The following is a 12,145-nucleotide window of genomic DNA, read 5'->3' as shown; positions in this document are numbered from 1 at the left end:
AGAACTTCACAATCAAAAGTTATACTCACCTTATATAGTATATCCACAACTTGAGATTTAACTATATGAATATGTCTGTATTATAAGTTATTACATTAAACTGTAGTAATTGAAATGTATCAGTTGAGGGGATAAAATTCGACTGTTTCATCAACATGCGTGAACGAGGCGACAACTTAAACTTACCCGGAAGCGGAACTGGAAACATGCACTCCAAAAAAATACCATCAGTATTTTAGCAAATAGATTTCCCATTGAAATTAGTAGTTTGTGATTTCTCCACAAGGTGTCACCCTGTGAGTGTTTTGAAGCAAGTTTAACAAAGACACTGGTAGATACAGAGTACACAAAATATTAAAAACACCTTCCTAATATTGAGTTACAGGACTAAGATTGAATCCTACTACACCGGTTCTGATGCTCGACAGATGTGGCAGGGCTTGCAAACTATTAGACTACAAACGGAAACCCAACCATGAGTTGCCCAGTGACGCAAGCCTACCAGATGAGCTAAATGCCTTTTATATTCTCTTCGAGGCAAGCAACACTGAAGCATGCATGAGAGCACCAGTTGTTCAATAACGACTGTGTGATCACTCTCCATTGCCGATGTGAACAAGACCTTTAAACAGGTCAACATTCACAAGGCCACAGGGCCAGGCGGAATACCAGGACGTGTGCGCTGACCAACTGGCAAGTGTCTTTCCCTCCTAGACAAAAGGAACACCTACGTGAGAATGCTGTTCATTGACTACAGCTCAGTGTTCAACACCATAGTGCCCACAAAGCTCATCACTAAGCTAAGGACCCTGGGACTACATCCCTCTGAAACTGGATCCTGGACTTCCTGATGGGCCGGTAAGGTGGTAAGGGTAGGCAACAACAGATCTGCCACGTTGATCCTCAACATGGGGGCCCCTCAGGGGTGCGTGCTTTGTCCCCTCCTGTACACCCAAGACTGCGTGGCCAAGCACGACTCCAACACCATCATTAAGTTTGCTGACGACAACAATGATCACCAACAACGATGAGACGGCCTATAGGGAGCTCAGAGACCTGGCAGTGTGGTGCCAGGACAACAACCTCTCCCTCAACGTGAGCAAGACAAAAGGATCTGATTGTGGACTACAGGAAAAGGAGGGCCGAACATGCACCCATTCACATCGACGGGCCTGAATTGGAGCAGGTCGAGAGTTAAGTTCCTTGGTGTCCACATCACCAATAAACTATCATGGTCCAAACACACCAAGACAGTTGTGAAGAGGGCACTACAACACATTTTACCCCCCCAGGAGACTGAAAAGATTTCGCATGGGTCCCCAGATTCTCAAAAAGTTCTACAGCTGCACCATCGAGAGCATCCTGACCGATTGCATCACCGCCTGGTATAGCAACTGCTCGCCATCCGACCGGCGCTACAGAGGGTAGTGCGTTCGGCCCAGTACATTACTGGGGCCAAGCTTCATGCAAACCAGAACCTATATAACAGGCGATGTCAGAGGAAGGACCAAAGAGTTGTTAAAGGAACGCCAAGTCTAGGTCCAAAAGGCTCCTTAACAGATTCTACCCCCAAGACATAAGATTGCTGAACAATTAATCAGATGGCCACCAGGACTACTTACATTGACACCGCCCCTTTGTTTTTATACTGCTGCCACTCGCCATTTATTATCTATGCAGTCACTTTACCCCATGTACAAATTACCTTGACTAACCTGTACCCCCCTGTATATATTATTTTATGGTTTTACTTTCATTTATTTAGTAAATATTTTAAACTATTTCTTGAACTGCATTGTCAGTTAAGGCCTTGTAAGTAAGCATTTCACTCTAAGGTGTATTCGGCGCATGTGACAAATAACACTTTGAGTTGCACTTGCACCCCCGCTTTTGCCCTCAATTTGCCATTGCATAGACTCTACAAGGTGTCGAAAGTGTTCCCAATTGTCTCAAGGCTTAAAAATCCTTCTTTAACCCATCTACTCCACTTCATCTACACTGATTAATGTAGATTTAAAAAGTGTCATCAATAAGGGATCATAGACTGGCCCGGTGAAAGCTATGTCATGGAAAGCACATGGAATGGAATATTTGTACACTTCTGTGTTGAGTTGACCACTTACATATTACATGGCATAGAAATTAGTGCATACCTCATACTCTTCCCCCTAAGGGAGTGGCTGTTGACTACGCTTGATGCTGTCGCCAAGTCTGAGGAGACTGGCCTTAGTTCAAGAAAAGTAATTTAAGTTTAATGGCTCCACCTTGCTTTGAGATTCAAATTAATGTGCCAAATGTTTTAATACCCCTGTCAGATCTTTTAAAGGAGGACATTATCATACAATGAAAAAGGTTTCAATCTCACTCAGTTCCGTTATCTTATCTATATTTTAGTGTCAATCAACTCTGACCCCACAATCTCTGTAGTCTGACCTCTTGGCATCATCATACATTCCTATAATTTCTACAGCAGCTCTTTAAACAGTGCTGAATAAATAAAATAACCCGCCTCTACTTCTATCAATTTGGTATTTAATCCACTTGAATAATTCATACAAAAACAGATCTAAAGAAAGTGATTTTTAATAATACAGCAACTTTACATTCATTAGTTCTACTTCCCAGTTAACGGCTCAAATCTACACAAGGTGTGTACTGTGTATACTAAAAAGGGATAGACATTCTGAACTAGACTGGTCCCAGATCTGAATGGCCACCATTCTCAGAATAGGAGTGCTGATCTAAGATAATTTCCCCCTTTTTGATAATAATAACAATGAATAGGGATGACCTGATCCTAAATCAGCACTTCTACTCTGAGAAACTAAATACGGCCCTATGTAGCCAACATCTATGGGAAACATGACAAATCACCAGAGGAGCTGCGTAAAACACACAGATCTGGGATCAGGCTAGCACTGAGCGGTTCCTGGAGTTTGATCCAAAACGGAGGGATGGATAGGCGTTCGAGTCATCATTCACAGGTGCATTACTCTGTACTTAAATCTTTAACATTACAAATATATCAAATGTTAAGTATCTACTAGATACACCATGATTATCATCAATAACCAAAAAAAAAAAAGAAGTGAAATGGTCTTTGCAAAACTATTTCCCATTGTCTACTAGAGATAATACTTGCCTGCATTACAGTGACAGTCCTGTCTCTGTGCATGCACACACACACACACACACACACAAAGTCAGCATATATAATCAAGGGTGAGCTGAAACCTATGATCATGAACACCAGATGCAAAAACAACTATTTTTCGGTTCGGTCGAGTTAATTTCAGACCCATATCAAAAAGTAGAACAACATTTCAATAACAGCTTTGAAAAATCACTGACAAATAATAAAATCACATTTAAGATGTCGCATGTGGTGAATACTACTGGATTAAAATACAGCATAGTTGGATAGGTTATAATGCATTTAAGTGAATTATAAAATGCATCGATTTCAAACAAAGCATTTATGAAGTATTGATTATTAAGAGAATCCCACAGACAGCGGTGCTCAGATGTTCCTTAGTGTTTTCCATGAATAGAATACTGCTGGTTACACTTGTAGAAATATAATTCAATTTCTATGGTCACAATCCTACAGATTAGCACAGGAAGTGTGCATGATGAATACTGAGATCAAGAAAATGAAGACAAAGTTACCCCTCAAAATTTTAGTGTCATAACTTTTAAACACCTCTAATAATCTTTCTTCAATATCATCACTGTTGGTTTAAATCCTGTGACTCGGGACAGGACAGTTTTCTATTTAGCGATGACTCGTAGTGCTTGGGTAGAGGTAAGGGGTGTAGTGTGTTAGGACTGGTTTATCCTCCAGTACCCTTTTCACACTACTGAGCCAAGCTTTACTGCACTGACCTGGTTACGATCCACCATAGTTCCTGGAAAGGAAAATGTGAAAATATCAGAGCCAGCACACTCCAGTTTTGCTTGGCATGATAGTGTGAAAAGAGTATAAGGTAAGTAGGAGAAAGTGGCTCTTCACCATCTCTCAAATCAGATTGTCTAATTAATGTGGTGTCAAAACACCATTCAGATGAACCTCCAGCATTATACTGTGCTCTAGTGCAGACCAGGGTTCAAATAGCATTTTAAATCTTTCAAATACTTTTAAGGTTTTGCTTTTTGCCGACCTGGAGAGACAGTTTGGGTAGGGTAGGGATTACCGTTCTCGAACAATTCTATTTTCAATGATCAAAATAGTATTTGAAAGCAGGGCTGCTCTAGTTTAGAGGATAGAGGCCAGATGCAGAGATCATGCCTGCGTCCCAAATGGCACCCTATTCACTATATAGTAAATAACTGATCAGGACCCATAGTCCTACACCGGGATGTTATCACCTCACAGATGGTTTCGTTAGGTGAGCAAATCACATCCGTGATGATACATTACTGAACAAACACACACACCCACACCTGACCTCACACACAGGGTCAAGGAAACAGCAAGGGTACAACAACCAGTGTGTATGTCTATAGTTTTGTGTAGGAGTCATTCACTGCCCCCTTCCCCCAAAGACATTTTATGCTCGCAAAGTGGGGTGGGGGGCCCAACAACATTTCACTTAGAGCCCCCAAAAGGCTAAGGCAAGCTCTGACCATGTCTGGGTATGGATGTGGGTACGCAGACCTGCAAGCCACTGCAGCCCCTCATGACGAGTTGAGATTTTTTTGCGGCCCCAACCTTTATCAAAGTTGCCCATCCCTGCCATAGATAGAAGCTATGGGTTCTTCTTATTATCCAGAGCTTCTTAAAAATAGAATATATTTACAATTATAAATAGTTATCAAAAGCAGAATAGAAGCACTAATTAGATTTCTGCCACCAAGTGCCAAGTCTTTACATACTTCTCTGGAATGTGAAAAGTTAATTTAGTGAAGAGAAATCCAGCAACGAAAAAAGGACAAATAATCAGAGCAATAATAAGACAATAATTAATTTCCCCAGGCAGTCTCAGAAGGGAAGAGAAGAGCTCGGCTCAGTTCAGTTCAACATCACATGTAGTGATAAGCATTTTAAGTGTTTTATTCATCTTCAGCTTGAGTGTTGATTGAGGATCTTCCACTAGTCTCATACTGTGATTCTGGTTGGAGAATGGTGTCAAGGCTAATTTTCAGCTAATAATTGTCTTACCCCTGGGCAACTAATGTCCATGATCCAGGGTAGCTCTAGCTCTTCATTGAACCAGTGAGTGCTGTGTCAGGTTAGTGTTGTGTCTGTATTATATTGCTCCTTCAACGTAGCCAGGAGGAAGGGACCCACTGTGGCTCAGTGTCCAGTTTGTTGATGAGCCTCAGCAACTCCTGATATGCCTTGTCCTGGTCTGTGTTCACGATGGCTGCGTCAAACAGGTGGCCAAAGTTCTGCTCCATCTCACGGGCCTTCTCGATGATGTCTCGCAGCTCCTCCGGCTTAGGTAGAGAAAGGGTAGGAGATAAGAGATGGAACACAGAGCATGTGTCACTACATTAGCTTGATGTCAAGTGAGTTAACTTTACTAAGGCTTATTAGATAAACCTTACTAAAATAAGATGAGAAAACAGATTGTGATGTGTTAAAATGACTACCTTTGGGTTCTTGCTCTCCTTGGCCAGAAGGGCTCGCAACCGTTCTTGGGAGGGAGGAGCGATGAAGATTATGTAAGGCTTCAGATCAGAGTTACGCAGAATCTTCAGCGACTATAGCGAGAGAAAGTAGAGAGAAAGAAGAAGAGAGAAGGGGAGAGAGAAAGAAGGGGGAGAGAGAAAGAAGGGGGAGAGAGAAAGAGGGGGAGAGAGAAAGAAGGGGGAGAGAGAAAGAGGGGGGAGAGAGAAAGGGGGGAGTGGGACTCACAGTCAGACAGCAGCAACAGACATTTTATGCTCTCTTAAGGCATCAGCATGCTTCAGTTTGGCTAGAGCGTGTATGCTCGCATACCCCCTTAAAAAGACCTACGCTTGAAAGAAAAAAAAGCAGCAATTGTACCACTTGTCCATTTTGAGATACCGTAGCCAGTACACACTTCCTCTAAATAGTCAGAAACAATTTAAGATATTGAAGAATCCCTACTGTTGACCAATCACCGATGAAGGGGCGTAGACTTCGGCTGCCGATTTCCCTGCTTCCTCAAGAAAATATTTTGTGTGCCTGAACAACTAGTCTGAACTGTTTCGGCTGGGAAGCATGCAGACGCCTTTATCCTCTTCTTTTCCCTGTTGGTCTCACCTCTCTCCCCTTCCTTACCTCACCTGGGTGTGCAGACACAGAAGACAGGCCTTTGCCCCCTCTCCCTACCTCTCCCCCTCCCTCCGTCTCTCTACTCCCCCCCGTCCTCACCTGTGTGTGCAAACAGAGCAGACAGATCTTGCCCGTGTTAATGAGTTGACGGACAGAGTCGGTACTGGTTCCGTACAGGTTCTTCTCAAAGTCTCCCGACTCGATGAACTTCCCCGCGGTGGCGTCCATGTCAAAGGCCTGACGAGAGACGAAGTGGTAGTCCCTCCCACTCACCTCCACATCACGCCTGTTGCGTGTCGTGTCTGGAATAAACCCACTTTTATCAACATTTGTATTGCTTTTAATAAAAATTAAAAAATGAACAGGACAGGGGAACAGACAACGGCCGCAAAACCATTAAACATTTCTGGAATTAACAAAAATGACAATTCTCATGAACCAAATTCTATATGTCTTGAGTAATACTAAGCACCGAGGTGTGCAGTTCAAAGGGAAAGTTAACCCTTGAAAATGCACACAGGAATTCACACAAACACACTTACGTGGGACAGCTCCTCCAAATCTGTCTGGCTCGCTGGACAGCAGTCTCTGTCTTAGCTCGTTCTGCCCACAGTTGGGAGGACCAATCAGAGCAATGGGCCGCTTGCGATTGGCTGGCTGGTGGTAGAGCGCCATCTCCTCATAGGTCAGGATCTCCTCGTTGTCATAGTCTGGGGAGGAGCAGATAGACAGACTGTTTTAGTTTCATATCAAACAGCATTCATATATATATATATATATATATATGAGAGAGACAGAGAGAGAGACAGAGAGACAGAGAGACAGAGAGAGCTTTAACTGAAACATCGACATACAGTGCCTTCAGAAAGTATTCATACCATAACTAATTACATATTTTGATGTTACAGCCTAAATTGAAAATGGATTAAACATCTACACACAATACCCCATAATGACAAAGTGAAAACATTTTTAGAAATGTTCGCTAATTTATAGAAAATTAAATATAGAAATATCTAATTTACATACGTACAACAAATTGGTTGTTGATCATTGCTAGACAACCATTTTCAGGTCGTGCCATAGTTTTAACTTAAATCTACTTGAAAATCTAACTCCGCCCCTCTTTAGAGGAACAGTCTTCTTGGTAAGCAACTCCAGTGTAGATTTGGCCTTGTGTTTAAGGTTATTGTCCAGCTGAAAGGTTAAGGCTGTCCACCAGACACTAGTAGATGAAGACTGAACCAGATTTTCCTCTAAACTCAGCCAAAAAAGAAACGTCCCTTTTTCAGGACCCTGTCTTTCAAACATATGTATTTTTTTTTTTACAAATTAACTTCACAGATCTTCATTGTAAAGGGTTTAAACACTGTTTCCCGTGCTTGTTCAATGAACCATAAACAATTAATGAACATGCATCCGTGGAACGGTCGTTAAGACACTAACAGCTTAGGCAATTAAGGTCACAGTTACGAAAACTTAGGACACTAAAGAGGCCATTTTACTGACTCTGAAAAACACCAAAAGAAAGATGCCCAGGGTCCCTGCTCATCTGCGTGAATGTGCCTTTGGTATGCTGCAAGGAGGCATGAGGACTGCAGATGTGGCCAGGGAAATAAATAGCAATTCCCGTACTGTGAGACGCCTAAGACGAACGCACAATATCGCCATCAGTGCTCAGACTGTCCGCAATAGGCTGAGAGAGGCTGGACTGAGGGCTTGTAGGCCTGTTGTAAGGCAGGTCCTCACCAGACATCAACGGGAACAACGTCACCTATGGTACCCTTCCTGCAGACTCTTCCTGACATGACCCTCCAGCATGACAATGCCACCAGCCATACTGCTCGTTCCGTGCGTGATTTCCTGCAAGACAGGAATGTCAGTGTTCTGCCATGGCCAGCGAAGAGCCCAGATCTCAATCCCATTGAGCATGTCTGGGACCGGAGGGTGAGGGCTAGGGCCATTCCCCCCAGAAATGTCCAGGAACTTGCAGGTGCCTTGGTGGAAGAGTGGGGTAACATCTCACAGCAAGAACTGGCAAATCTGGTGCAGTCCATGAGGAGATGCACTGCAGTACTTAATGCAGCTGGTTGGTGGCCACACCAGATACTGACAGTTACTTTTGATTTGGACCCCCCCTTTGTTCAGGGACAAATTATTCCATTTCTGTTAGTCACATGTCTATGGAACTTGTTCAGTTTATGTCTCAGTTGTTGAATCTAGTTATGTTCATACAAATATTTACACGTGAAGTTTGCTGAAAATAAATGCACTTGACAGCGTGAGGACGTTTCTTTTTTTGCTGAGTTCAGGATTATTTTTATTTTTTTTAAACTATAACATGGAGCCACCACTATCCTTGAAAATATGGAGAGTTGTATTCAGTAATATGCTGTATTGGATTTGCCCCAAACACTTTGTATTCATGATTAAAAGTTAATTGTTAATTTGCAGTATTACTTTAGTGCCTTGTTGCAAACAGGATGCATGTTTTGGAATATTTTTATTCTGCTTCCTTTTCACTCATCAATTAGGTTAGTATTGTGGAGTAACTACAATGTTGTTGATCCATCCTCAGTTCTCTCTTATCACAGCTATTAAACTGTTTTAATGTAACCATTGACCTCATGGTGAATTCCCCGAGTGGTTTCCTTCCTCTCCGGCAACTGAGTTAGGAAGGATACTTGTATCTTTGTAATGACTGGGTGTATTGATTCACCATCCAAAGTGTAATAATAACTTCACCATGCTCAAAGTGTTAGGTAAAAATAAAAAAGCAGATGTTGACTATCTACCAATAGGTGCCCTTCTTTGCGAGGCATTGGAAAACCTCCCTGGTCTTTGTGGTTGAAACTCACTGTTCGACTGAGGGACGTTACAGATAATTGTACGTGTGTGGTACAGAGATGAGGTAGTCATGTTAAATCATGTTAAACACCATTATTGCACACAGAGTGAGTCCATGCAACTTATGCGATATGTAAAGCAAATTTTATCTCCCGAACTTATTTACGCTTGCGATAACAAAGGGGTTGAATACTTATTCTCGCAAGACGTTTCAGCTTTTTGTTTTTAATTCATTTCTGAAAATTTCAAAAAACATCATTCCACTTTGACATTATGGGGTATTGTGTAGGCAAGTGACAAAAACCTAAATTGAATCCATTTTAAATTGAGGTTGTAACAACAAAATGTGGAAAAAGTCAAGGGTTGTGAATCATTTCTGTCAAACTCCCCTGTTCTTGTCATTTCTTGTCATTTCTTCTACTATATATTGGAGTCATGCCAACTACAGCCCATAAAGTAATAATGTTCACTTTCACAGTACATTGTCTCTAGGCGAACGCTGGCTAAAATCAGTGATCTCCTTCTGTAACCCTGGGATATGAAATACGTGTGGGGAAAGTCCATTAAAACAAGCAAAGTCTAAACATTCCAGAACCAAAAAAACTCTTACTCAGACGATGTGGGAATACGGGCCGGGTCGTTCTACACCAGCCTGCCTACATCTCTGCTACAGCCCTCACTGCTGGTCTGGCCTTACCGTCGTTCTGCTTGGAGTTGTAAAGGAGCTTCTTCCTCTTCTTCTTGTTCTTCTTAGCACACCACAACTTTCCCGACTTCTCAGGCTCTTTATCCTCTTCTATGGTCTGCTTCATGGCCTCCCTCTGCTGCTGAAAGCTCTTGCCTGCATTCACAGAGAGGGAGAGATGGTTAACACTTCTCCAGGCATTGTGAGGTCTGATAATCTGCATATATAACCTGGCACTTGCCCACTGTTGTTGAGCCCTATTGTGAGGTAGTGTACCTGGTACTAGCCCGGCCAGGGGCTGGTTGTCCTCGTCTCCGTCCCTGTAGGCCTGCCACCAGTTGGGGTCGTCCTGGCTGATGATGTGGAGGATGTCTCCTTTCTGGAAGCACAGGCCCAGCTCTCGGCACGGCACGTACGGGTCATCAGACGGGTCGTAGTCAAAGTGAGCTTTCACATGGACCTGGTGGAATAGAGGAAACAAAACATGACCTTGGTTTTCTAGTAGCTCGCACTGTATATTATAGAATTAAATAAAAAATATTCATATTTGTAAATATGGTCATGTTGCAGAGGCTCCAAAACAATTGACTGTTCATAATGGTGATGCATGCAGGAATCAAACCAACATTGGCCATGGGCCAGCATCATGCTCTGCAACCAGGGTTGGGGAGTAACGGATTGCGTGTAATTCGTTACTTGTAATGGAGTTACAAAAAAAAAAACGGTAACTGTAATCCGTTACGTTGCACACTTCTGTTCTCAATGACATTCAAATCAGCATTGAAAAAAATGTGCGAGTTTAAGTTTGTTACAGCGGAGCTAGTCTGACCACAAATCAGAGACCACTATGGTGACACACCAAATGTGTTTGATGGATCACGGGAAAAGAGCAGGAATCGGCTTTTGTAGGCTACAGGCCAAGCTATGTCTTCAAATGGTGTGACTGCTGTCGGCATCCAAAGATTATCCAACTTGAATAAATGCTTTGAGGTAAGGCCGACAGCGACCCCCGATATCCGTGATGCGGATATGACTTATTATTGATATCTACATAGCACATTGATGTGAATCACACTGCTGCTCTCTCATTTAGCTATTTACACTTTACGGATTGTGGTTGTTGTGGATGGCTGTTCACAAATCTGTGTGTATTTGAACCCAATAATGATTGAATTCAAGAACTTTAAGCTGCCTATCAATCATTGTTCTTGAAACCAGTGGACAGCCAGTGAAAAATGCACTCTTGCAACCGCTGCATAGTGCAGATCCAAGGCTATGGAATAAAAGTGGGGCTTTTATTGCTCAATCTAATAAAAAATCATGCTAATAAAAAAAAAAAAAGAATCCATAGGCCTAACAGACACATGCTCAAACTCGCACACTTTTGATAGGATTAAAAAAGGGGTGCTGTAGGTGCTACATCCATTTTTGGGGACACGCATTGTTTTAACCATGTTATGAGGCTATACAATGTTTGTTTACATCTACAATGTTTACAAACACTGGAGGAAAACATGTTCACACACAACTCTTCAAAAGTTTGGGGTCACTTAGAAATCTTCTTGTGTTTGAAAGAAAGCACATTTTTGTCCATTAAAATAACATCAAAATTATCAGAAATACAGTGTAGACATTGTTAATGTTGTAAATGACTATTGTAGCTGGAAACGGCTGATTTGGAATGGAATATCTACATAGGCGTACAGAGGTCCATTATCAGCAACCATCAGCGAAACTGGCTCTAACCAGAATAGAAAGAGTGGGAGGCCCCGGTGCACAACTGAGCAAGAGCACAAGTATATTAGAGTGTCTAGTTTTTAAGAAACAGGCGCCTCCACAAGTCCTCAACTGGCAGCTTCATTAAATAGTACCTGCAAAACACCAGTCTCAACGTCAACAGTGAAGAGGCGACTCCGGGATGCCGGCATTCTAGGCAGAGTTGCAAAGAAAAAGCCACATCTTAGACTGGCCAATAAAAAGAAAAGATTAAGATAGGCAAAAGAGCACAGACACTAAACAGAGGAACTCTGCCTAGAAGGCCAGCATCCTGGAGTCGCGTCTTCAATGTTGACGTTGAGACTGGTGTTTTGTGGGTACTATTTAATGAAGTTGCCAGTTGAGGACTTGTGAGGTGTCTGTTTCTCAAACTAGACACTAATATACTTGTGCTCTTGCTCAGTTGTGCACCGGGGCCTTCCACTTCTCTCTCTATTCTGGTTAGACAGTTTGCGCTGTTCTGTGAAGGGAGTCATACACAGCGCTGTACAAGATCTTCAGTTTCTTGGCAATTTCTCACATGGAATAGCTTTCATCTCTCAGAACAAGAATAGACTGACGAGCTTCAGAAGAAAGGTCTTTGTTTCTGGCCA

At 42.4% G+C, this 12,145-nt stretch overlaps 2 protein-coding genes across 5 annotated transcripts in view; both read right to left on the bottom strand.

Annotated features, from left to right (window-relative positions):
• LOC112261564 (eukaryotic translation initiation factor 2 subunit 1) overlaps window positions 1–196 on the bottom strand; it is a 10,792-nt gene extending 10,596 nt beyond the window's left edge. Inside the window, exon 1 of the mRNA XM_024437000.2 lies at window positions 30–196. The gene's annotated coding sequence lies outside the window, so the exon portion shown is untranslated. The remainder of the gene's footprint in view (window positions 1–29) is intronic.
• A 2,371-nt stretch (window positions 197–2,567) lies between these two features.
• Window positions 2,568–12,145, bottom strand: part of LOC112261563 (protein PALS1) — a 54,423-nt gene continuing 44,845 nt past the window's right edge. For all 4 annotated transcript variants that reach the window (XM_024436996.2, XM_024436997.2, XM_024436998.2 and 1 more), the window contains 6 exons: window positions 10,053–10,236; window positions 9,789–9,932; window positions 6,787–6,954; window positions 6,344–6,546; window positions 5,596–5,706; window positions 2,568–5,439 (listed from right to left, as the gene is read on the bottom strand). In XM_024436996.2, coding sequence (XP_024292764.1) covers window positions 5,263–5,439; window positions 5,596–5,706; window positions 6,344–6,546; window positions 6,787–6,954; window positions 9,789–9,932; window positions 10,053–10,236 — 987 coding nt within the window. In that variant the 3' untranslated portion in view covers window positions 2,568–5,262. The remainder of the gene's footprint in view (window positions 5,440–5,595; window positions 5,707–6,343; window positions 6,547–6,786; window positions 6,955–9,788; window positions 9,933–10,052; window positions 10,237–12,145) is intronic.

This window comes from Oncorhynchus tshawytscha, linkage group LG11, assembly GCF_018296145.1.
Source record: "Oncorhynchus tshawytscha isolate Ot180627B linkage group LG11, Otsh_v2.0, whole genome shotgun sequence".
Taxonomy (NCBI): Eukaryota; Metazoa; Chordata; class Actinopteri; order Salmoniformes; family Salmonidae; genus Oncorhynchus; species Oncorhynchus tshawytscha.
This window is presented reverse-complemented; position numbering and strand designations above follow the sequence as displayed.